Source organism: Peromyscus leucopus, chromosome 7 (genome assembly GCF_004664715.2).
Source record: "Peromyscus leucopus breed LL Stock chromosome 7, UCI_PerLeu_2.1, whole genome shotgun sequence".
Lineage (NCBI taxonomy): Eukaryota > Metazoa > Chordata > Mammalia > Rodentia > Cricetidae > Peromyscus > Peromyscus leucopus.
Window position 1 is genome coordinate 32,554,643 of NC_051069.1, and position 23,046 is coordinate 32,577,688.

A 23,046-nucleotide genomic window follows, 5' to 3' on the forward strand; every position below is an offset into this window, starting at 1 on the left:
GAAGTGTTGCACCTGCGTGGCACTTTATTTTGCTCCTTCTGAACAGCGACACTGAAGCCCTGGAGTGTTAGGAATATTGCCTTCCACAGCGGTGACAGGCTGACCAGCAAGTTCAAAACCATGGGTTCATTCTTCTTTCATACAATTAACCCAGGGGTAGGCAGTTGCTACCACTGGGGTTTCCACGGCTCCGAACATCAGAACCAAGAATCGTCTGATTCTCCTGTTTCCCCCCTGCCTGAGGGAGCGCGGCTCCAGCTGCAGGAGCCCATCCACTCTGGGGGTGGGGATAGAACATAAAAAGCGAGAGGGCAGTTGCCACGCCAACCCGAATAAAAAGACGTAACTGCTACCCACCAAACTCAATTATAGCTTACCAGCCAGAGCTCTGTGGTGGGGAGGTTGGGGGGAAAGAATGGGTCCCCACATTCGTGGGTTCTAGAAACAGTGTACCTCTACTGAATGCAACAGACTTTTTTCCAAGTCGTTGTGACAGCAGAGTGACTGTCTGAGTAGTGCTTACATCACGCCAGGTATAAACAATCCAGAGATGACGACAGCATGTGGGCCATGTGCAGGTTATAGGCTGATACTGCTCCTTATATAAGGGCCTTGAGCATCTAGACTGGTATCCACAGGATGTCCTGGAACCAAATGCCCACAGATGATAAAGGACAACTAGCTGTAGTGGACAGGGGGCTTCTACAGTGGGAGGGGTCAAGGGAAAAGCCAGGGCAGCACCCTCCGGTAGCAACCGTGTTGGGATGGTTGGTACAGTGGGTGCACAGCTCATTCTTAGGGCCATGGACGTACACGAAGTGATTCTAACTAATCTGACAAAATGTTTTCATTCATCTGATGATCATTGCCAAGCTGTACCTCATAAAAGGCTCAGCAGATATATGGCCCATCAGGATGGCATGATGGCTCAGTGGTTAAGAGCACTTGCTGCTCTTACAGAGGACCCAGGTTTGGTTCCCAGCACCCACATGATGGCTCACAACCATCTGTATCTCCAGCTCTTGGAGCTCCAATACCCTTTTCTGACTACTTCAAACACTGCACACGTGTTGTATGCATACCTACATGTAAAACAACCATACACACACCAAAAAAATCTAAAAAATTAGTTTTAAAAGGTATATGGCCTATATTAGAACTTAACATAATTAATAGGAACTTTAAAATATATGCACACACATACACAAAATTATTCTGAAAACTCTTGGAAAGCCTACTTACACCTCTTAACAGTTTTGGTTGTATTCTTGTGAATTTTTGTCTAAATGGTGGCATCAGTTTATACCAGTGTAAGATTTCAAAGCCATTATGACTTGCCAATCTTGTTATCAGTGTGGCCTGTAATCATTTCGTTTTAATCTTTGATGATTTTACACATAAAAACTCTCTGTCATTGTTTAGAGTGTGTCCACACTTTCCAGACATCAGCACATGAGTGCTTCCAGTATGTATATGAGCTCTCTCTACACAGAGAACTGGAATTCATTGTTCCTCAAATAAGACAATGGATTATTTATTATCAAATTAGTAATGTTTTACTATATAGATTTGTTTGTTTGTTTTTAACCATTCAGTTTTGTGTTATATTTGGAGTCTGAGTCTCAGTGGTTATTCTGAAAAAGATTAATTTTACAATCCAGTAAGCTCTTTAAAAGCAAGCCACAATCATTTTATTTGTTTGTTTGTTTGTTTGTTTTTGGTTTTCGAGACAGCGTTTCTCTGTGTATCACTGGAACTCAAACTCACTCACTAGAGCAGGCTGGCCTCGGCTCACAGATGCATCTGCTCTGCTCCTCCACCCCATCCCCCAACCCCAGTGTTAGGATTAATTGAGAGTGATATACAGTTAGGTAGTATCACGCAGGTGACACCCCTCATTTTTTCCACTCTAAGCACAAACTTAACTTTGCCCTAACATAGTTACCGCTATTGTTCTGGTTAGTTTTTGACAATCTGACACAGCCCTACACATCTGGGAAGAGGAACATTGGTTGAGAAAGCTGCTTCTGTCAGACTGCCTGTAGGCAAGTCATGGGGCGTTTTCTTGATGGCTAGATGATGAGGGAGGAGCCAGCTTACTGTGGGTGGTGCTCCCCTGGGCGGATGGTCCTGGGGCATAGAAGAAAACAACTGAACAAGCCCTGAAGAGTGAATCGGTAAGTAGCTAAGTAGCGTTCCTCCATGGCTTTGCCTCAGTTCCTGCCTGACTTCCCTTAGTGATGCAGTGTGGAAATAAGATGAAACAACCCCTTTCCTCCCCAGGTTGCTTTTGGTCATGGTGTTTTATCATGACAGTAGAAACCCCTAAGACAAGTCACTGAAACCATTCCTTTGGTGGTGTCTCTCTTATCCTTTCTAGAAAGTGGAACTAAACTCGTTGAGGAGTTGAAAGAGGAAAGGATTTGGTTCCCCCACAAGGGCAAATGGCCAGTCCAAGCTCCGGTTTTTGTGTGGAAAGCAGCAGTTTCGGCTCTATCTGGGCTAGCCTCAGGTCACAGCCTCACTCTGAGGCCCTGTCTGCTCAGGTGTGTGATGCTAGAGTTACAATGTCAAATTCTAGGTGCCCTTCAATTTTTCCAAAATCACACTAACAGAACTCAATGAATGTCTCAGTGGGTCTTGCCGAGGCCCAAATGCTTTGAGTATTGTGAATGAACAAGAGTTGTTTTCCATCCCTAAAACTATCTACTATTCCAACAACGAGCTGTGAAATTTTCAAGTTGCAGTCACATGGCTTGTCTTGTGAATGTCTTGGAAGGCAGTACTCACCCCACTGGACAGGGACTTTCTGAAGCAGTGTGTTTTCACCGCCATTTGTGAGGAGTCATTTGGTTTTGGAAACCGCTCGACTGGACATCATGGTAACTGCTGCCTGGGGAGGAGAGGTGTATTACATATGCTTCAGTTAAAAATGTTTACCAAAGAGCAAACTACCACCTTGAAATTGCTTATCTTTTCGGAATTTCAATTCCTTTTATCACAGAAGTGAAAAGGTCAAAACACATACAACTACAAATACCAAATAGACAATGACAGGTAACTCCCATGAAGCCGGCACCCTTGCCGAGAAATGCGCTCCTTCCCCCACCTTCTGCCAGGGCTTCTGGCCTTCACTGTCCTTCTTCCCTATGCTCGTGACTTCTTGGAGGAGACACTGATCCCTAAAAGAAACGGTTTCTGTGGTTGTATTTCCAGAGTTCCAAGGTGAAAGGTTATCAGAAAAAGGAAGTGAAGCTTGGAGGCCTGGGACCTGACTTGGAGTCCGTCAGAGACAAAGTAAGTGGCGTGTGGCATTTTCAGACTTGGTGCCCTCTACCTGTCCTTAGCAATAGGGGGTAAAGATGCATCCCAGCACCAAACCCCTCAGAAGGAGCCGTGCTGACACAACAGAGACCCAGATGTTCCTGCTACAAAATAAAAAACCATTGTCAGCCTCTGTTATTTTATGCACTGCCCTTCAGTTAGATCTGAAAGCCTCCCCCCAGAAGAGTGGGCGCGTGAATGTGGAAAGGGATGCATGTGCTATGTGGCTCTTGGTCTCCCTGATAGAGTTGTCTTGATAACTTTGAAGTGGCCACAGAGAAGACACTTAGGATGCGAGTTCCCCAACCCCTAAGAAGTGCATCCACTTTATTCTCTTTCCTCTAGTGAAAGGAGATCTTCATGTAATGTGTTTGAACTGCAGTTGCACTCAGGCATAAAAAGAGTAGAGTTCAAAGTTGGAAGCAAAAATGAAAATAAATTGGGTAAATGCAACAAAGAAGAGGCTGAATAGGATTTAGCCTCTGTTAAGAGGACACTGGTAGCTCCGCTCCACTCACGGCGGATTCTCCAGGGAAACATTAACCAGTTCACTGCCGCCACCTTATGCAAGCCACCCCGCCCCCCAGCTGCCCACCTCGGTAAGACCAGTGTCACCGGGAGAATTAGCAGAGATTAGCTCACTATACTCCATTTCTCCGAGCAGATGCAAAAATTAATACAGCAAAAAGAATACGCGAAGCAAGTTCAGGAATACAACACGAAGACACTGTCCCTCCTGTCCAAACCACAGGCAGCAAAAACTGAGAGGAAATCAGTGCTCTCTCGGCAGAAGGTAAAAAGCTCGTGTGGGGCATTCACTGCTTCAGTCGGAATTAAAGGATACTTTGGTCACCACCTAACCTCAAAAGATGTGTTTGGAGTCAGGCATGGTGGCGCGCGCCTTTAATCCCAGCACTGGGGAGGCAGAGGCAGGTGGATTTCTGTGAGTTCAAGGCCAGCCTGGTCTAGAAAGCAAGTTCCAGGACAGCTAGGGCTGTTAACACAGAGAAACCCTATCTGGTGTGGGGGTGGGGGGTTGGAGTTTGGAACATAGGAGACGTATAGTAACCACCATTTCTGCACTTATATGTTATCCACAAATACACACACACACACACACACACACACACACACACACACACACTACTGTTAGGTCAGTATGTTGTCTTGGTTTTGTCACATGTCAAAATAGCAAAGTGATTTCTCATCAGGAGTTAGCCGTCTGGGTTAACTATTGATTTCATCCTTTATAATTAAACAACTTTCGAGGAAATTAGCATGCTCTTGTTGTTCATGCAAAATAAATAAATAAATAAATCCCTCATTGTTTCTTTTAAGTTCATTTCTCTGTGCTTTTCCAGAGAGAGTGTATGGGTTCCTCTGGTGGGGGGAAAAAAAGATTTAAAGCAATGCAGAATGTCTGCCCTCTCAGGCGTCATCATCTATCGAAGAGTCAGGATGGGAGTGAAATGTGTACTGTGGAGACACACTGCACCCTGCCTCAGCTCATCCGTTCGGTCCTACACAGCCATGGGGACTCCTTGCAGGAGGAACGTGCTCTCCTTTGGTGTCCTTAGGAACCTGTGCCGTGTGCTCTCTCTCACCAACCGTCACATTTATTCCTCCTCAGACCTTGACAACTCCATTTTCTTCCCTGAGTGTCCACGGCACCATTTCCTTCTCTCTCCAACCCATCACATTTTCATGCAGCTGTTCACGGTGACAGATTTGTTGAGAATTCCCATACCTTTCTCTTACATGTGTTCAGAACATGAACATTTCATGTTTTGGTGTTCCCCCACCCCCACCCCCACCCCCACCCCCACCCCCCTCTCTGATACTTGAAAATACTGTCCATTCCCATTTCGGCTGTCAATAAATTCTTATTAAAATACAAAGGTTGGGGCTGGAGAGGTGGCCCAGTGGTTAAGAGCACTCACTGTTTTTACAGAGGACCCAGGTTCAGTTCCTAACACCCATGTGGTGGCTCACAACTGTCTGCAACTCCAGTTCCAGAGGACCCTCTTCTGACCTCTGAGGGCTCCAGGCATGTACATGGTACATAGACATTTATGCAAGCAAAGTACTCATACACGTAAATCTAGCAACAGAAGCTTAAAAATGAAGAACCAGTGCAAGTCATGTTTAATTCTCTCTCTCTCTCTCTCTCTCTCTCTCTCTCTCTCTCTCTCTCTCTCTCCCTCATTCACTCACTCCCTTTGCTCCTCCCCATCTCTCCTTCCATCCTAACAGAACCAAGGGCCATGTACACGTAGGTAAAAGCTCTGTCACTGAACAGCATCCCAGCATCCCTAGCCCAACTGGCCTCATTTTTATCATAACTTAACCTTTAAAATTTGGCATCAATTTTAAAAAAAAGCCCTACATGTTCAACATCTATCTTCTATAGATACACTTAAAAATATCCACTTTTCTTTCCAAGAACAAGGGGATGTCATGAATAAAGGTGAGTTTTCGTCACCTACAGTGATGGGACTTCATTCTCCGAGTCCTTCAGTCCGCTCTGGGCAGAAAGGCTTGTTAGAAGTTTGGTTTTAGCAAGACTCTCAGAGAGCTGGCCAAATAAACACATGAGAAATCTGTTTGCAAACACTTAAAAGAATCTGTCACAGTAAAAGCATCTGAGTAACCTAACAGCTATCTACACCCAGCTCCTCTTCGCTCCACAGCATGCTGTCCAGTGGCTAACTTGTTTTGTTTAAACTACGCATTGCAATGTGTGATCTGCATCCTTCCATTCGATCGTCATTTCTGCCCACAGTAGAGTGATCTCCATCTCTCTCATAAAGCTCTCCTAAGACTAACTTCCCACTTTAAATGACATTTTTTTCTTTCTCTGCCCTCAGGCTTTGGAATACGCTAAGACCATCCCCAAACCCAAACCACCAAATCTGACTGACCAAGCAGCAAAGAAGAATAAGAAGTCGAGGAAGGGTGAGGGAGAAGGAAGCTTACCGGAAATCTCCCTGCTGGAGATCCTGCAGAGCAGGCACGAGAGGGAAAAGCAGGCCGTGGCCGCTTTCAAAGTCCTTCACATCGTCTAGACGGCATTTGGTGGGGGTCAAAGCTGCCATGAAAGGGACGTGGAGAACAGAAACCAAACAATTCCATCTATGCTGCGTGGTAACCTGGCACTGTCGCCTGCCCCCTCCCCTCATCTGCGCCGTGTAGAAGTTAGAGTGGGGCCCAGTCAGACACCGGACATCTTGAACCTTCTGGATATAAAAATACATATTTTTATTTATTTTCAAACCTGTTAGAATTGGGGCTAATAGAGAGCTAGACAATAAAGCCACTGCTTTATATTGGATCTTCTGGTTTGTTGAACTACCTCTGCCCTTCTTCCACAGAGTGTACAGACTTCAGGTTTTCCTAACTTGAGTTTGGCTGACCTGGCCACTGAGGTAACATGTCCAAAGTAATACTTCAGCTTTCAAATTTCAAAAAAGTCTGTTACATAAAGTGGAAAATTTAAAGCTATGTCTAGATGTGCATATTGAAATGAGGGGGGACGGGGAGTCCTAATTTCAACCTAACAGAACACTAAGACATTAGTCACAGATCCTGCACGTCCAGGGAAACCCACCTCAGATCACTTGATGGTCAAAGCCATCGACTCCACAGCTATGAATTTACTGGGCATCTTTTCATTATTGTGGCTCTCTTCAAATACTATCAATGCATGCACTTTGGAGTCTGCTCTGAGCCTGAATAGTCATACTCTTTTTTTATTTTTCTCTTTTGAAGCATTATCAAGAGCTCCAATCTTAAAATGACTAAAGAGCCAGCAGTGGCCACATGTGTCTGTAATCTCAGCACTTGGGAAGTTGAGGCAGGGAGGGTGGGGGTGTGTTTCAAGTTGGAGGCTAGCCTGATCTAAACAGTGAGAGTCTGTCTCAAAAGAGCAAGAACACACTTACCAAAGGACTAACATTTACCTCCTTCCAGGACATTGCGTCCTTCCTTGAGTATGTCCAGAAATGAGTCATTTTCACCATCTAAGGCGAATCTATGCGTGTGGTATAAGGATTCGCTTTAGATTCACGTTCGTGTGGTATGTGTGCTGCATATGTCATGATAGGAACAAAAGCTGCCCACAAGAAACCGCCTCTCAGAGCTGAAAGCAGAGTCGATGGTAGGGAAATTCATTTCCTGGTGGGCAGAGGATGTTGTTAGGAGTTTCAAATCCTCCCACCACCTCCACACTTCAGGAGCCAATGCTGAGCCGAAGCAGGCGAAATGAGTTGGCAGACCACAAACACTATTTCCTCCCAAGGCCAAGCTTTACCCAGCCAGCACGTAAGACCCTGGGGGGGGGGGGGTCTCAACCTGTGGGTCACAACTCTTTTCCATAGGGGTCGCATATCAGATATTTACATTACGATTCATAACAGTAGCAAAACTACAGTTACAAAGTAGCAACAAAACGAATATTATGGTTGGGGGTCGCCACAGCATGAGGAACCGTATTAAAGGGTCACAGAATTAGGAAGGCTGAGAACCGCTGCCTTGGATATCAAAATTCTTTATTCAGGGCCAAATGGCATCTAAAATACTTCAGTCAAATAAAATCGTTGCTGAAAGTTTGGGGTTGAAGTCAAAGAATGAATCCTATGGACCTTCCTGTGGCCTCAAGGTTAAGGTTCAGTGGAATGTCACTAGGCTACCACGGTCCAGGTACAGTGAAGGACAAACGCTTTGTACCCTCTTCTTTAAGTAGCACAATATTGATTTCATAAACCTAAGTGATTAATTTTATAGCATTTGCTTCAGAAACAAAAAAAAAAAATAGAAAAAAGAACCTGCCTATTGGGAGTCAGCCACATGGACCAACCCATATCAATATCAGCATGGCATCAAAGTCTTCTATTAGAACCATATGGAGGGCTGGCAAGAGGCTCCACAGGTAAAGGTGAGTGCCACACAAGCCAGGCAACCAGAGTTCAACCCCTGAAGCCCATGGTGGAAGCAGAAAACTGACCCCTGAATGTAATCCTCTGCCACATGAGCACTGTGACATTAACGCGTATGCACTCGAGTACATGCAGACACACACACAGACACACACACAGACACACACACACACACACACACACACACACACACTGAAAATATTACCACCTAGGGAATCCTTGAATTTTGACAAAACAAGGCAGTTGATTACCAGAATGAAAGAATAGAAGCAAGGAAGAAAGGAAGGAGATTTAGACTTGAGTGATATCATGAGGGAGACAGGAAGGAGCTGGGGAGGATGCATTTGACCAAATGCTATATGAGTCATTGAAAGGCATAGGATAATTCTGCCCGGTCTCTGTGAACTAGTACAGATAAAGGCCCCTTAAGCCATGCCTTCTCTTTAGTACAGCATCCTTTTGACAGTGCTGCTTCTAAAGTTTCAACAAGAGCATCCTCTTACATGGAGCCTTTTTTTTTTTTTTTTTACAAGTAGCTGAATTTAATGACAGCTGTCTTCTTGATATTGTTTTGTGTAGTAAGGAGTCTCTTGGGACTTATCCAGAAACTAAGTCAAGAAAAGACAATATTGAGGAACAAAATAAAAGGTAATCCCAGGAAAGGCAATGATGCCTAATGGGTCCAATTGGGGCTTATTATTGGTTAATGAATCATTGTCAAAACATCACAGCAAGCATGAGCGTGCACAGTCTCATTGACAGTGAGAAAATGACTCTTCATCCCAACAGTTATTAACTGGGAGTTGTTTGAAAACACGTCCAGTGATTATAACAACACCGGAGCTAATTGAGAACCCTGAGTCGACAGCAAACAGCCTACAATAGCAGGCTCGGTCAGCTCAGACGGGGTTTCTTTCCTAATTACTTCTTGAAAAATAGCAGGGAAGAAAATTGAATTTGGGTGACAGCCTGCAGATATCAAGCTTAACTAAATCTCCCTGTTATTGGTACATACGTGTATATCATACATATAATCATGACATGTATATCACGATATATATTATTGTGACACTAGAAGCAGCATTTGAAAACAGAAATTTCTCAAGGAAACATTATGGTTGCTGTCCCCAGCGTGGTCTTTATAAGAATGCTGATACCTAACATTCATTTCAGCCAAACTCTCAAGTATTCATAGGCCTAGAGCATCTCATCCCTAAGGCTCAGTACATTTTCATAGCTCCTATTCCCAATGGGCAGGAACAGACAGAAGTACACAAATGCCCCATCTGCCTCTTTGGTTATTTTCCCAGGAAGGAAAGGATTGAAGACTGTAGCAACCAAGTGAAGCCTCTGCTTTGGGGCAGATCTGATTGCTCTGCAATGCTCACTCACTACATCAGTGATTCTAAGAAATTGTCTAGAATGTCAAACAAAACAACACTATTTCTATACTATTAAGGGAAAATTAAGGTGAAACATGCTGTCTTTGTTGGGGTTTCTATTGCTGTGAAGAGACAACCATGACCACAGCAACTCTTTATAAAGGAAAACACTTCATTGGGGCTGGCTTACAGTTTCAGAGGTTTGGTCCATTATCTTCATGGCGGGAAGCATGGCGCCATGCAGACAGACAGGGTACTGGAGAGGAGCTGAGAATTCTACATCTTGATCCACAGGCAGCAGGAAGAGACTGTGTGCCACACTGGGCATAGCTTGAGCATATGAGACCTCAAAGCCCGCCTCCACAGTGACACACTTCCTGCAACAAGGCCACACCTACTCCAACAAGGCCACAACTCCTAATGGTGCCACTCCCTATGGGCCAAGCATTCAAACACACGAGTCTTTGGAGGCCATTCCTATTCAAACCACCACATACACACTCTTAGAAAAGTTACATTTAGGGCCAGGGGGGGATGGCTCAGTCCTAAAGTGAGGGTCTGGGTTTGGATCCCCAATACCACATACCTCTAACCCTAGCACTGTAGGGATGGGAGAGGTGGAAAATGGCAGAGCCAGGGAACTCAGTGGTCAGCTCTTGACCTTCACACACACACACACACACACACACACACACACACACACACACACACACAGAAGCACACTCAAAGTTTAGTTTATTCTGCTTTTCAAATATACTGAGAAGTCACTCGGCATGGCTGAAAGCCAGTGGTATTCAGAACTGTCCCCTCGCCCACAGCTTCCACACTGATATAGTGTCCATTTCTACCCAGTGGCTTCCTTTAGCAACAGCATACATCCTTCTCATAACGGGACTGGGAGAACATAAATACCAATTTCTCAAGCAAACAGCTTTTAATGGCAGACTTTCCATCTATTCATCTCACCCCCTAAATCATGCCACTGTCTGAAACATCCTCATAGTTCAACTGTGGATGACTTGATTTTGTTCAGTAGAACAACCGGACAGTCATAGCTTCCCAAAATATTATAAAAACAATACATTGCAAAAATCTACTAAGATGTAGGTATTTTTCAGCTCTATCCAGAGATGCAGTGCTCTTTAGAAAATATGAAGAGAGGAAAATTTGGAAGGCAGGTTTATGTCTCCTGTTGCCTCTCCATTACCTTCTTATTTCCCCTTTGCAAACCTGGGTCACATAAGTAATTAATTTTCAATAAGCTGGGTAAATGGTCTTGGCTATTATATCACTCTAATAGGTTGAGGGGACGAGAGCAATGTGAGATGTCTAGGCAAATTCATTTAGCAAGGCCTTGACATTTCTCCTAAGACTTCACACATACTTTTTTACTGGATTGTCAGTTCGCAGAGGCCGGCCGTGATCATGGGACTCGTAGCCTGCTTTACAGTCAGTTCCTTGTTGTTGTAGGTCCAAGCTTTGTGTAAATCTGTCTCCACATGCATGCTCACACGCAAGAGGCCAGAGTAAGACATTGGGTGTCTTTCTCTGTTGCTTTTCACTTTATTGAGACAGGGCCTCATTTTGGCTAAGTGGCCTAGCCAGTGAGCTCTCGGGAGCTGCTCTCAGGAGCCGCCTGTTTCCACTCCCAAATGTGGGTGCTGGAGACTTGAACTCAGGTCCTCATGCCTGCCGAGCAAGTGCTCTTAGCCACAGAGCCATCTCCCTGGCCGTGGATCCCAAGCTTGCATCCATACTGCCAATGTGACAGTACAAAAAAACAAAATCATCTCTTGAAAAACTACACAGAGAAAAGCAGAGACTATTCTGAATAAACTCAGCGAAGAGTTCTACAGTGAATAATTTGGGCTCCACTTTTTCCCTTTATGGCAAATTCTCTCCCCCTTGAATATTTCACTACCGTCTTTGACACCCAAGCAGAGATCCAAATGAGCGTCCTAAAGCTCGGCAGGCCCCACCTCCCGTCCCCATTCTTTCCGTCACCTGGCAGTGAGGTCCACCCCCGTTTTCCCTGCACCCACACAATGGCGACACTTTGAAGTGGAGCAGATGAGGTCCCTAAATTTGTTGTCCCTACTTAAAATTGATAATCTCCTATGTTACAAACCTCAAGCACCTATTTTTAATGAAAGCTTTAGATGAATATCAAAGAACTATTTAGCCGTGTCTAATATTTTAATTAGATTATAGTCTCAATTTAACCCATTAAATCTCCTTTGATGATCCCCATATTTAGTGTTTAGCCTCAGATGCACGAGGTAATGAATACTGGACCTTTTGATTTAATGAGAATTTCGGCTCTTCCAGCCTGCACCTCTTTTTTGTGTACCTTTTATTTTGCCGGCTATAGAATTCAGTTAATTGAAGGGGTCTCTCACCATCACACATTAAGGAGTATAAATTAGCATCCCCATTCTGGCTGAAAAATGCAGACGGACAGTTCTGCTTTGATCTGAGGATTGAGCTGAAGAAGGCAGCAGCCCCCTGAAAATGAGCTGATGGCCTTGTTATCAGAGCCAAATACAGATGCGTCCATGTGTCACAGAACACTTAATGTCTTAATTGGTCACCTTCCAATTCTGCCTGTCCTGTTCATCTCATTCTCCTGAGAGCCTGCATGTGCAAGTGTGTCTGTCTGTCTGCATCTCTGTCTGGCCTTCTCTTTTTTTCTCCCGTTTCGCCCCTCTCTTCACTCGGTTACATACCTAGATTTGAAATTAATCTCAGTTCAAGGAAAAGGCAACACAGCCACCCCTCAGAATCCGAGGGGAATCTGATCCAGGACTCCCTACAGATATGAAAACTCTGTGCCTGGTCAAGCCCTTGATTAAAATGGCTTGGTATTTGCATGCAACTTCTCTATATCCTCTCACGTCCTTTCAGTCAGCTCCAAGTTACTTAGGACACCTACAATGCAAATGCTATGGAAATGTCTGTTTGGGGAATGGAGACAGGGAAATAGAGACTTCACGTGTTCACACAGAAAAATAGATCTTTCCAAATACTCTCAGTTGGTGGCTGGAGCCACAGACTCCATCATCCAAATGCAGAGAACCAACTGTAGCAAAAATGCCTTCCCTTAAAATAATTTTTCAAGCATTTACTTATTTTGTGTGTGTGTGTATGTGTATGAGTCTGTTCTTTCCTTCCACCATGTGAAACCTGGGCTTGGAACTTAGTTCATCAGGCTTGGCCACGAGCGCCCTTACCCATTGAGCTATGTTGCTGGCCCATGCCTTGTCATCTCTACAAACATCTGGAGCTATTCAGAGCCTTCCACAGACACAATGCTTAGGTTCTGTGTTCTCATCCTCATCTATCCCATGTCATGGGGGTGCTGCTGGGAGATGTCTTTCTGTACGCTGTGAATATATGTTGTTCCCATTGGTTAATAAATAAGCTGCTTTGGCCTATGGCAAGGCATCTTAGAGGCAGGCAGGAAATCCAAAGAGAAAGACAGGAAAGAGAGGCAGAGTCTGGGTAGACACCAACCTACCACCCAATGAGCAATATGCCAACAGACTGGTAATGCCACAGCTATGTGGCAAAACATAGATTAATAGAAATGGGTTAATTTAAGATGACAGAGCTAGCTATCAAGAATCTTAAGCCATTGGCCATACAGTTTGTAATTAATATAAACCTCTGAGTGATTATTTTATAAGCTCTTTAGGACCATGGAGCTGGGCGGGACCAAAGAAAACTTTCGACTACAGTGTGCATCTCTTACTATAATCTCAGAAGGGCTATTCTGTGTTTTCTTCCTCCTACACAAAAGAGGGAATACACTGAATAAAACTATGTTTTTACTAAACATAATAAAGTTAAATACTTTGGGCCCTGTATATACTTATTCTTGATGACAAATTTATCTCCCATCTTAATTTTCTACTTTATCTTGGCCATCTAGAGGATTGTCAAAATCATCTTGATGAGCCTGGCTAGCCTATTCCCATCCTGATATTGGGCTGTGATGTCTTTCCCCACACACCCCCCAGCTTTAAATCTACTCTAGTGATAAAGTGATTCCCGCCCACCCACCCCCAAGGTCAACAAATTCTTTTCAACCTTGAGAAATAAAAATAAAGGATCAATTCAATTCCAACAGCAAGCCAAATAAAACTAAAAAAAAATGTCAAATTTCAGATGATGAAACTTTTGGGTTTTTTTTTTTTTTGTTTTTTTTTTTTTTTTTTTTTGTTTTTCGAGACAGGGTTTCTCTATGTAGCTTTGTGCCTTTCCTGGAACTCACTCGGTAGCCCAGGCTGGCCTCGAACTCACAGAGATGCAGCCTGCCTCTGCCTCCCGAGTGCTGGGATTAAAGGCGTGCAACACCACCGCCCTGTTTTTGTTCTTTTTGTTTTTGGTTTTTTTTGTTCAGATGATGAAACTTTTGGATAAATATGGTAGACTGAAAACACACACAAAAAAAATCTGGTTTCATTTTCAAGATGAATCATAGGGAATAATTGAGTGACACTCTTCCTAGGGAAATGTGAACAAATCTTCCACTTATCCCAAATGAGAAACCAACAACAAGCTGGGTGGTGGTGGTACACACCTTTAATCCCAGCACTCAGGAGGCAGAGGCAGGTGGATCTCTGTGAATTCAAGGCCAGCCTGGTCTACAGAGTGAGTTCAATGACAGTCAGGGCTGTTACACAGAGAAACCTTGTCTCTAAAAAGAAAAAAAAAAAAGCCAACAACAGATCAAAGTACAGATACTCCCAAAGTCAGATTTGGGTAAGCCAATAAATTTTATTAGATACAGAATACAGAAGCAGAAATTACTTAAAGACAGCTGCATCACCAAAGCCCACCCCCACATAGGTGACATCTCACAAAGCTGGGACCCTGGAGCATACTGTACAGCCTACAGTCAGCTCAACAGGTTTTAGGGTGTCCTTTCCTGGTAGCACAGTTGGTCTGAGCCTTTTCCAGGCAGCGCAGCTGGGCTTTGTTTCTTCTGGGCAGTTCACTGCTTATCTTGTCTTTGCTTCCTCCAGGGTGCTTAGTCTGAACTTCATCCAAATCGCACAGCTTGTCCAAGAGTGATTTTTCAGCTGTTTTGACAGCTTCTATACATGCTTGGAGAGGGAGGAGCCTAGTGAGGCTGCTCAGTTTCAGGGACTTTCTGAGGTTATCCTGAGATGTTTATGTCTTCAGGAGCTTCCCTGCAAGATGAAATGTTTCACCTCCTCATTAGACTCTGGAGTTGTTTCATCATCTTGATAATGAGCTTCCCTCCAAGATGGAAGGTTTTAATTTCAGAGGAAACTTACACAACAGTAGCTCGCAAAAGGCCCAAGGAGGAGTGACAGTAGTAATGAAACTTTGGAAGCTGGAAAAACAGATGAGTGCCACACTTCAGAAAAGCCGACAAACTCCAAAAGTAGTTGACTCTAAGCTAGCACGGAGAAAAGCCTTAAGTCACTCTGACTCACCTCAGTAAACAGCAAAGATGCTCAAGAGCTGACGGTGTCAGTCATGTCCAGGATAAGGGTTGAGGAGCTGGAGAGATGGCTCAGGGACTGAGAGTAGTCGCTGCTCTTGCAAGGACTTGGGTTTGGTTCTCAGCACCCACATAGCAGCTCATAGACATCCATGACTCCTGTTCCAGGGATCCCAATGCCCTCTCCCGGCCTTCAGGGGCACCGTGTGCATGTGGTGCACATGTATACATCAGGCAAAACACTCATACATATAAACTAAAAGACTAATGTTTTAAAAGAATAATAAGCTAGAAGGAGGAGGAGTAGAGATGAGGAGGTAAGTGAGGCATGGATAAAAATGTGTTCAAAAGCAGCTAGACCTGTGTCATTCTCCATTCTCCATGCAGCTGAGCAACGGCTTTCTCCAGCCCCAGGAATAGATGGTCACCTTCTGATGAGGGAGTGAGGAACAATTGGCTCTGGTGAGACGACACATGCTGTGTAAGCAGGAGGCATGGGCACGCAGCTCAGAGGCAGCTGGTCCCCTCTCACCTGGCGCTCAGAGTCATCTCACACGGAAGAGTTTAGAAAAGTCTTCTCTAGGGAATCTGACTAGCTGACAAGAAAAGCCCTGGGGCTGTAGCTGGATGGCAGAGCAATCCCCTAACATACTGAAGGCCATAGGTTGAATCCATAGCACTGAGTGGGGGAAAGGAAACTCTTAGCTCCGGGTTGCTTTGACCAAGCTTTCATGGGCCAGGAATGTATCTTAGTTGGTGGAATGACTGCCAACATGCACAAGGATCTTAATTCTCTCTCCAGAACCACACAGTCGGCATGTGGTACGTGCCTATAACAGCACCACAGAGGTAGAAGCAAGAGAATCAGAAGTTCAAGTTCATCCTCAGCAACCTGCCCTGCTTAGGCTACACAAGACTCTTTCATCAAGTAAATAAGTAAATTTAAAAGGGGAAAGACCTAAAAATCCTGGCCTCAGAGGTTCTTCAACTGCCCATGATAAAGCTCTCAGCTCCACAACCATGTACTCTAAAGTTCTCATCAAGTTGCTCATCCTTTATTTTAAATAGGGTGAGAATACTGGAAATCCCTAGCATCTGAGCATATTACAACAGGACACCTGGGGAACCAGGGACCATATGAGTTAGAGACAGGACAGCATGGCAGCAGAAATCAACTCACACATAAGGTTAGAAAATAACAGAAAGGGGTTTCCCCAGAAAGCAGAGTGAAAATGGAAAGGGATAGAAATAAAGCAAAGAGATAAAGAAATGTAGAGATTGAATCTAGCAGGTAAGAATCCAAAGCACGGATGTTCTATAACGTTCTATAAGGAACAAATAGAAAAAAGGAGAGGGGCGGGGCGGTGGTGGCGCACACCTTTAATCCCCAGTACTTGGGAGGCAGAGCCAGGTGGATCTCTGTGAGTTCGAGGCCAACCTGGTCTACAGAGCGAGATCTAGATAGGCACCAAAACTACACAGAGAAGCCTTGTCCCAGAAAGAAAAAGAAAGAGAGAGAGAGAGAGAGAGAGAGAGAGAGAGAGAGAGAGAGAGAGAGAGAGAGAGAGAGAAAGAAAAAGAAAAAGAAAAAGAAAAAATGAGAAGGCCACCAAAGGAACAACTGGAGAAAACTGCTTCTAACTGAAAGATCAAATAACTTTTCCAACTCACAGTGCCTTCTGGATGTGCAAAAGAGTGGATGAAAACAGAACCAAAACACGATGCAGAGCTGAATTCCGGTACTGGCTGCAAGGAGAAGACCTTGCTGGCTTCCAGAATGCGTGCAGCTGCAGTCGAGAAGGAACGTGGGTTTGGAGTAACAATGGCCATTGGCAGCTGAGCCAGTCAGTGGAGTCCAGCATTCAGAATTACTCAGAAATACTCATAAATTATTTCTACCTGGAAGTGCCAATAACCATGAGACTAGAATGATTTCAGTCCTTTTACCCATCAGGCACCAGTTCTCAGAAAACACAGTAGATTGGTTTCCCAGAGCAAGAGATGTTAGCTCCGTGGTGGAGCTCTTGACTGAAGTTGGAGCCTCAGTCCCGAGTGCAAAACAAAACCCAAACAAGAGAGGGCAAAGCAAGAAAGAAGATAGTGTGAGAAAGAAGAACAGAAGGGAATAGAAGGGATTTCCGGGGTGACAGAGAAGGGAGTTGCTTTGACACTGAACATGGAGTGGACTCCATCAGAAGAGGCTGTGAGAGAGATTTTTCAGGGAAATGAGATGTTAGAAATATGAGTACTTCAGGAGTGGGAGACAGACAGACAGAGCTTAAGAGCCAAGGAGTCACAAGTCCATTAAGAGTTTTAAAACAATGAGGTAATTCAATCAAAGGAAAAAATAAGCCCTCCAGAGAAGCTATTGGCTAGCCGTCATAACTGGCATATGTATATCACCATAATGATGTAACTGACGTTACATTATTATTATTATTATTATTATTATTATTATTATTATTGAGAAGAGAAATGGAGAGAGTATGCATGTGACAGAGGCAGGGAAGAAGGAACACTATTTCCATCTTTCCTGGTCTAAAGTTCTAGGAAATTCTTAAACCAAAAAATACCAAAAAGCAAGAATTCAGTGAAATCCCTTAGAAACACAGAGACGCCCTAAAATCAACAGTGCCAGATGGGAGATGTCTAGTTATCTCTGTAGTAAAGAAAATGGAAGGGGTTGGTCAGTGAGCTGACTCAGGCAGTAAAGGTGCTTACTGCCAAGCCTGATAACCTATGTTCAACCCCAAGAACCCACGTGGTGGAAAGAGAGTACCAACTCCCATAAATTACCTTTTGACCTCCACACTCATGCTATGGTGTGGATGGCATATACACACAAACATGCATGCATACACACAGTACACAAGTAAAATATAATTTTGAAAATTTTTAAAAAATGAGGAAGAAGATGGGGCAGCTCTTCTTCTTCTCTTTTAAATAAAATCCTTATAGAACTATTTGATTCTTTAAACAATGCACGTGTGCAAATAATAAAAGACAATTCTTTAAAATCTGAAATAAAGCACTTAGGAATTTAAAGTAAATGCAAAAATGTAAAAGCAGAGCTGGTATGACGTATTGGGTTTTCATTCCTTTGGTTTTGCTTTAAGCTTATAAATTCCCATTTGAAGTCTGAAGTCAAGCCCTGAGGTGGCCGAGAAAGGACTAGCTGAGCAGCCAGGTGTACAGCTCAACTGGTAGAGAGCGTGTCTGGTGCGCATGAAGCCTCTGGTTCAGTCTCCAGCACGGCATACACTGGGTGTGGGAGTGCACGCCAGCCACCCCAGCACTGAGGAGGTAGAGGCAGGAGGACCACCAGTTCAAAGCCATCTTCAACTATATAGCAAGTTCATGGTCAGCCTGGGCTGTATAAAATCTTGTCTCCTCAAAAATGCTATGGGGCTGGAGAGATGGCTCAGTGGTTAAGAGTTCATACGGACCTTACAGAGGACCCAAGTTTGGTTCCCAGCACCCATGTTAGATGGGTCACAATTGCTTGTAATTCTAGCTCCAGAAGATTTCACACCCTCTTCCGGACTCTGCAAGCACCTGCCGTTAGATGTGCATATAACCACATATATGTATATAATTTAAAAAATAATAAAATAAACCTTTAAAAAGATAAAATAGCCAGTGGGCTATTCTTTGGCTTGCATTGGCGTAAATTACTGGAAAGGACACTCCATTATCTTATTAACTATAATGTGGATTCTAGAGAGACAACGAATACTGGAAATTCAGTTGCTCCCCAAGGAGTATATTCATCAACATTTTAATTAATTTTTAAAACAAATCCTTCTAAAACTTTCACCATGTGTGTTCATGTTCTTTTACCTTAAAATGTATTATTTTATGTATTCGGGGTCAGGGGGTGGTAGCACAAACCATGGTGGACATGTGGATGTCAGAGGACAACTTTGGGGAATTGTTTCTCTCCTTCCTCCTTTATGTGAATTCCTGAGATGGAACACAGGTCTTCAGCCTTGTGTGGCACACACTTGACCTACAGAACAATCTTTCTGGCCCCCACAAATTGGTCTCATCACTTCCTCCATCCACATTTTTCTTTGATTTGATTTTTGAGATACAGTTTTGTGTCGCCCAGACTGGCCTCTTACTCACTATGTCAAGCCCAAGATGAACTTGAATTCCTTTCCAATCTTCTGGTTTCTACCCCCAAGTTCTAGGATCACAAATATGGGCCATTATGCCCAGTTTTGTTTCTCCTTTTAGAGAGGGTTGTTTTGTGTTTGTGCTCCAAGGAGATGGACACCTTAAAGATACAGCTGGAACGTAATGTCCGGCTTTCCCTTGGTAAGTTGAAGACTATATTCATTATCACTTTAAAAGGTCCTTATGAATTTGAACCACCCTCTCTCTGTTCCCTGTCAGTCACCAAATCAGGTAACTAAAACCTTAGAGCAGAATGGGGCAGGGCTAGAGAAAGGGGAAAAAGGCATGATGTCAGCAAGCCCTTTTCAATGGAGCCTTCCAGGCTATGTTTCTTTCGTGGAATACAAGTCTTCACCTAGCATAAAAAAAAAAAAGTAGGACAAAGTGTGATGGATCCACACACACAGCTCCTTTGAGACATTCTAACCCCTTTGTAATGAAATGGCGAAGCTCAAATGGCTGCTTAATGTGAATCATACGAATGGTTGAGATCCTATATAGTCTGATGTCAGGGACTTCCTAACTGATAGGTTCTGACCTATGTAGTCGTCTGTCATGTTCTTCCAGCTGAGACCTCATAGTAGGTCCTTGCAAAGTTCTCACCTCACTCTGTTCACCATTCTTAACTCATTTGTGGGGCACATCCAGCCAATGGCTATGATGCCTACTCAGCTCCATCTGTGACTCTCCAATACCACAGAGAGAGCACGAGAGAAAGAGATAACTGCAAACGAAATCACAGAGGCTAGGTTATCTGGTGCATCCTCTAGAAACGCTAAGGGGTAAGAGGGGAGGAGTAACAACCAAAAAATACAAGGGTCCTGGGGCATGGGATGCAAGCTTGTGATCCTAGCACTTGGGCGGGGCCGGCAAAGGAGGACCATGAGCTCAAGGCCAGCCTGATCTACAGAGTGAGACTTGACTTCAAATGAAAAACAAACACAAGACACTGGAGGGAACATAGAAGAGCCATTTTGAATGTTCAGCTCACGCGTCAACATTTACTAGAATTTTCTCTGACCAACTAGATATATTAACTCTGCAACTCCCCAAACTAACGAGCTTTGTGACACTGAGCTTGTCTCTCTGTGCCTGGGATGACTGACTCATCATAACTAGAAGATTAGGTGAAGGAGTTTGTTCGTTTGTTTGTTTTACAAGGGAAGGTGTAAGTACGAGAACCTACTCATCCTGTCAGATGCAGGAGTGTCTTCTGAAACAGCCCAGCAGGCAGTTGCCCCACCTTGTCTTAATGAACAGAGTGTGAAGGAACTTGGAACCTCCTAGGAAAATTCATTCCAGGTTCAGATTGCTCTTGGCCAGGAGAGTTGCCAAAAGTCGACCTAAGATGTTATTAGACAATTGGCAGCTACCACTTCTTATTCATTCTTACATCTGAAACTGCTACAAAAATCCTCTCCTCCCCGTGCTACGGTACCCACAGAGCTGCTGTCACCTACCATAGCAACCCGAATTGCTTGGGAGATGGCACCAGAAGCAGCTTCTACTCTTAATCCCGCCACTTTGTCTTTGTGATCATCTGGGACTTGATTTCTCCCATGTAGTCAGTGTCAAAGGAAGGGCTTGGGAGTTATTAGATGTGTCTTCTAACAGGGATCGTTTCTTCCTGAGAGACACTTTGTCCTTAACTTAGTAAAATGACCCCTTGTTTTCATTTACTTTCTAGAATGAAGTGTTAGAACTTGATGAATTAAAATCCATACTCTCCTTCTCTGCCCTGTTTTAAGTCTTCTAATTGCTGTGGGTCTATTTATTTAAATTAGGATGCGTGAACTGAAGTCTTCATGAAATGTCAGACCATCTAAACAATGGGAAACCTGCGGTTCCTTTCCTCTAGAAAGAAGACAGGATGTCAGAGCTTAATAATGAAGAACCACATAAGGGCTGGAGACGGAGTTCAGTGGTGGTACACTGCCTAAAATGCATGAGGCTCTGGGTTCTGTTCCCAGGAGGAGGGGCAGGAGGAGGTATCTAATGCAGCCTTGCGTAGGTAGAGAAGCCCACACTGGAAAGTGCCCTGGACTTGCCTTGCAACCTCTGTCTAAACCTTCCTAATGAGAAGGTGCTTAGTATAGAGACAGCCTCATCCTTACATGACAGAGTACATCGACCCTACAGTTGCAGCTACCACCAGCTAGCTCCTTCTCCACCCCTCCCCAAAGCTTCCCTCTGACTAGCCAAAGGGCTGACGGTCCTTTATTTGTGTTTTACACACCAGTAAGTATTTGGGCTCCTGCACACTATGGACATTTTAGCTTGTCAATATTCTCTTTGAAGTTTGATGGCAAAAACATGTAAAATAAGCATAGTGTTTAAGTATTTCAATTAATTCATTATTTTGTAGATTGAGCCAAATTCAGGAAGACCCAGGGATCTCCCTACTTCAACTGAATGTGTTTACTGCATAGTTCTCTGGGCTCCAGGAAGCCCTGTTTAGTGTGCCTCTCCACATTGTTGCCTCTCAGAGACCCAATCCACTCTCTCATGTCATGCATGCAGATTAAGTATTTCTTAGAATGACAGTCAGCAACACTAAGCTGAGAAATAGTACTGAAAATCTCTCTCAGAAGCTCTGAAATTAAGTCCTTCAGGAGCAGTCTTGGGGACAAACATGGGTTGGGGAGATCCCATTTGGGGATTAGATGGGAAATTATTTGCCTTCCTCGGCTACTCAAAGATGTTTCTGTCTCTTCAAAATTGGATCTATATGTCTTTCTATAATATAACGAACATAGTTTTGTGGGATCTTTACTAACAAGAGGGACTGAGTTGAGACAAAAACCTGAGCCATTCAGACAAAATACTTTGTCAGCCCATTGAGGCTTTGATCAGTTTCGAAGGTCAAAAGCAAAAATTGCTGCCATTCAATTGAGACTAAATTGTGTCTGTCTTTTAATATCACTGATCTGAAGAAAAGAAGGACTGGGGGAAGGGGGAGAGGAGAGGAGAGGAGAGGAGAGGAGAGGAGAGGAGAGGAGAGGAGAGGAGAGGAGAGGAGAGGAGAGGAGAGGAGAAAAGCTGTGAGGACTTTGCTATCACTTTATTTACCACAATTCCAGGGCTGGGGTGGGGTCGGTGAGAAAACTGTGCCTTGCTCTGGTTGCATTCAGAGCTCTTCCCCTCCCAGCATTCCAGTAGTAAAAATCAGGGTGACTGGAAGTGGCATCTCTCTAAACAGGCAATGCTCCTGAATCAGACTCCAGTTCCTGGGGCTCCAGACTCACTGTGCCCCAATCTGGAAGAGCTATTTTTAAGCTGGAAGCTTTTCTGTTTACCTGCTTCTTCAAGACAGAAGCTCGAGAAGTGCCCTCACTCTGATCCCCATGGAGTAAGTCCTGGCATTTGCTGAAGGCAGAAAAGATAAATGCCTAGTGCTTTTGAGTTTGTGTTCACCATCTAATTTAATCTCTCTCTCTCTCTCTCTCTCTCTCTCTCTCTCTCTCTCTCAACACACAGTATTTTTTACTTACTTTAAGCAGCTGTTGTCCACAGGACTAGAAAAACTTGAGTTTTTTTCCCCTTGGCTTTTGGCTCCATGCTCTTATGTGAGATATCTTTCTTTTATTATCAAATCACACTCCTCTAGCTCAAGGGTTTGTTTGTTGGTTTGGTTGGTTTGGTTGGTTGGTTTTTGTTTGGGGATGTGTGTGTGTGTGTGTGTGTGTGTGTGTGTGTGTGTGTGTGTGACTGTAAAGCATTTTCTGTAAACTACTTCTTTTAAATGGTTCTGTGA

The 23,046-nt window shown here is 44.0% G+C and overlaps 1 protein-coding gene across 3 annotated transcripts in view; it reads left to right on the plus strand.

The window, feature by feature from the left end:
* The window catches only part of Jhy (junctional cadherin complex regulator), a 59,405-nt gene extending 52,750 nt beyond the window's left edge, over nt 1–6,655 (plus strand). The window contains exons 7-9 of one of the 3 annotated variants that reach the window (XM_028866298.2): nt 3,217–3,297; nt 3,989–4,117; nt 6,192–6,655. In XM_028866298.2, coding sequence (XP_028722131.1) covers nt 3,217–3,297; nt 3,989–4,117; nt 6,192–6,389 — 408 coding nt within the window. In that variant the 3' untranslated portion in view covers nt 6,390–6,655. The remainder of the gene's footprint in view (nt 1–3,216; nt 3,298–3,988; nt 4,118–6,191) is intronic. The other 2 variants (XM_037207588.1, XM_037207589.1) reach the window with 2 other exon arrangements.
* Nucleotides 6,656–23,046: the final 16,391 nt, after the last annotated feature.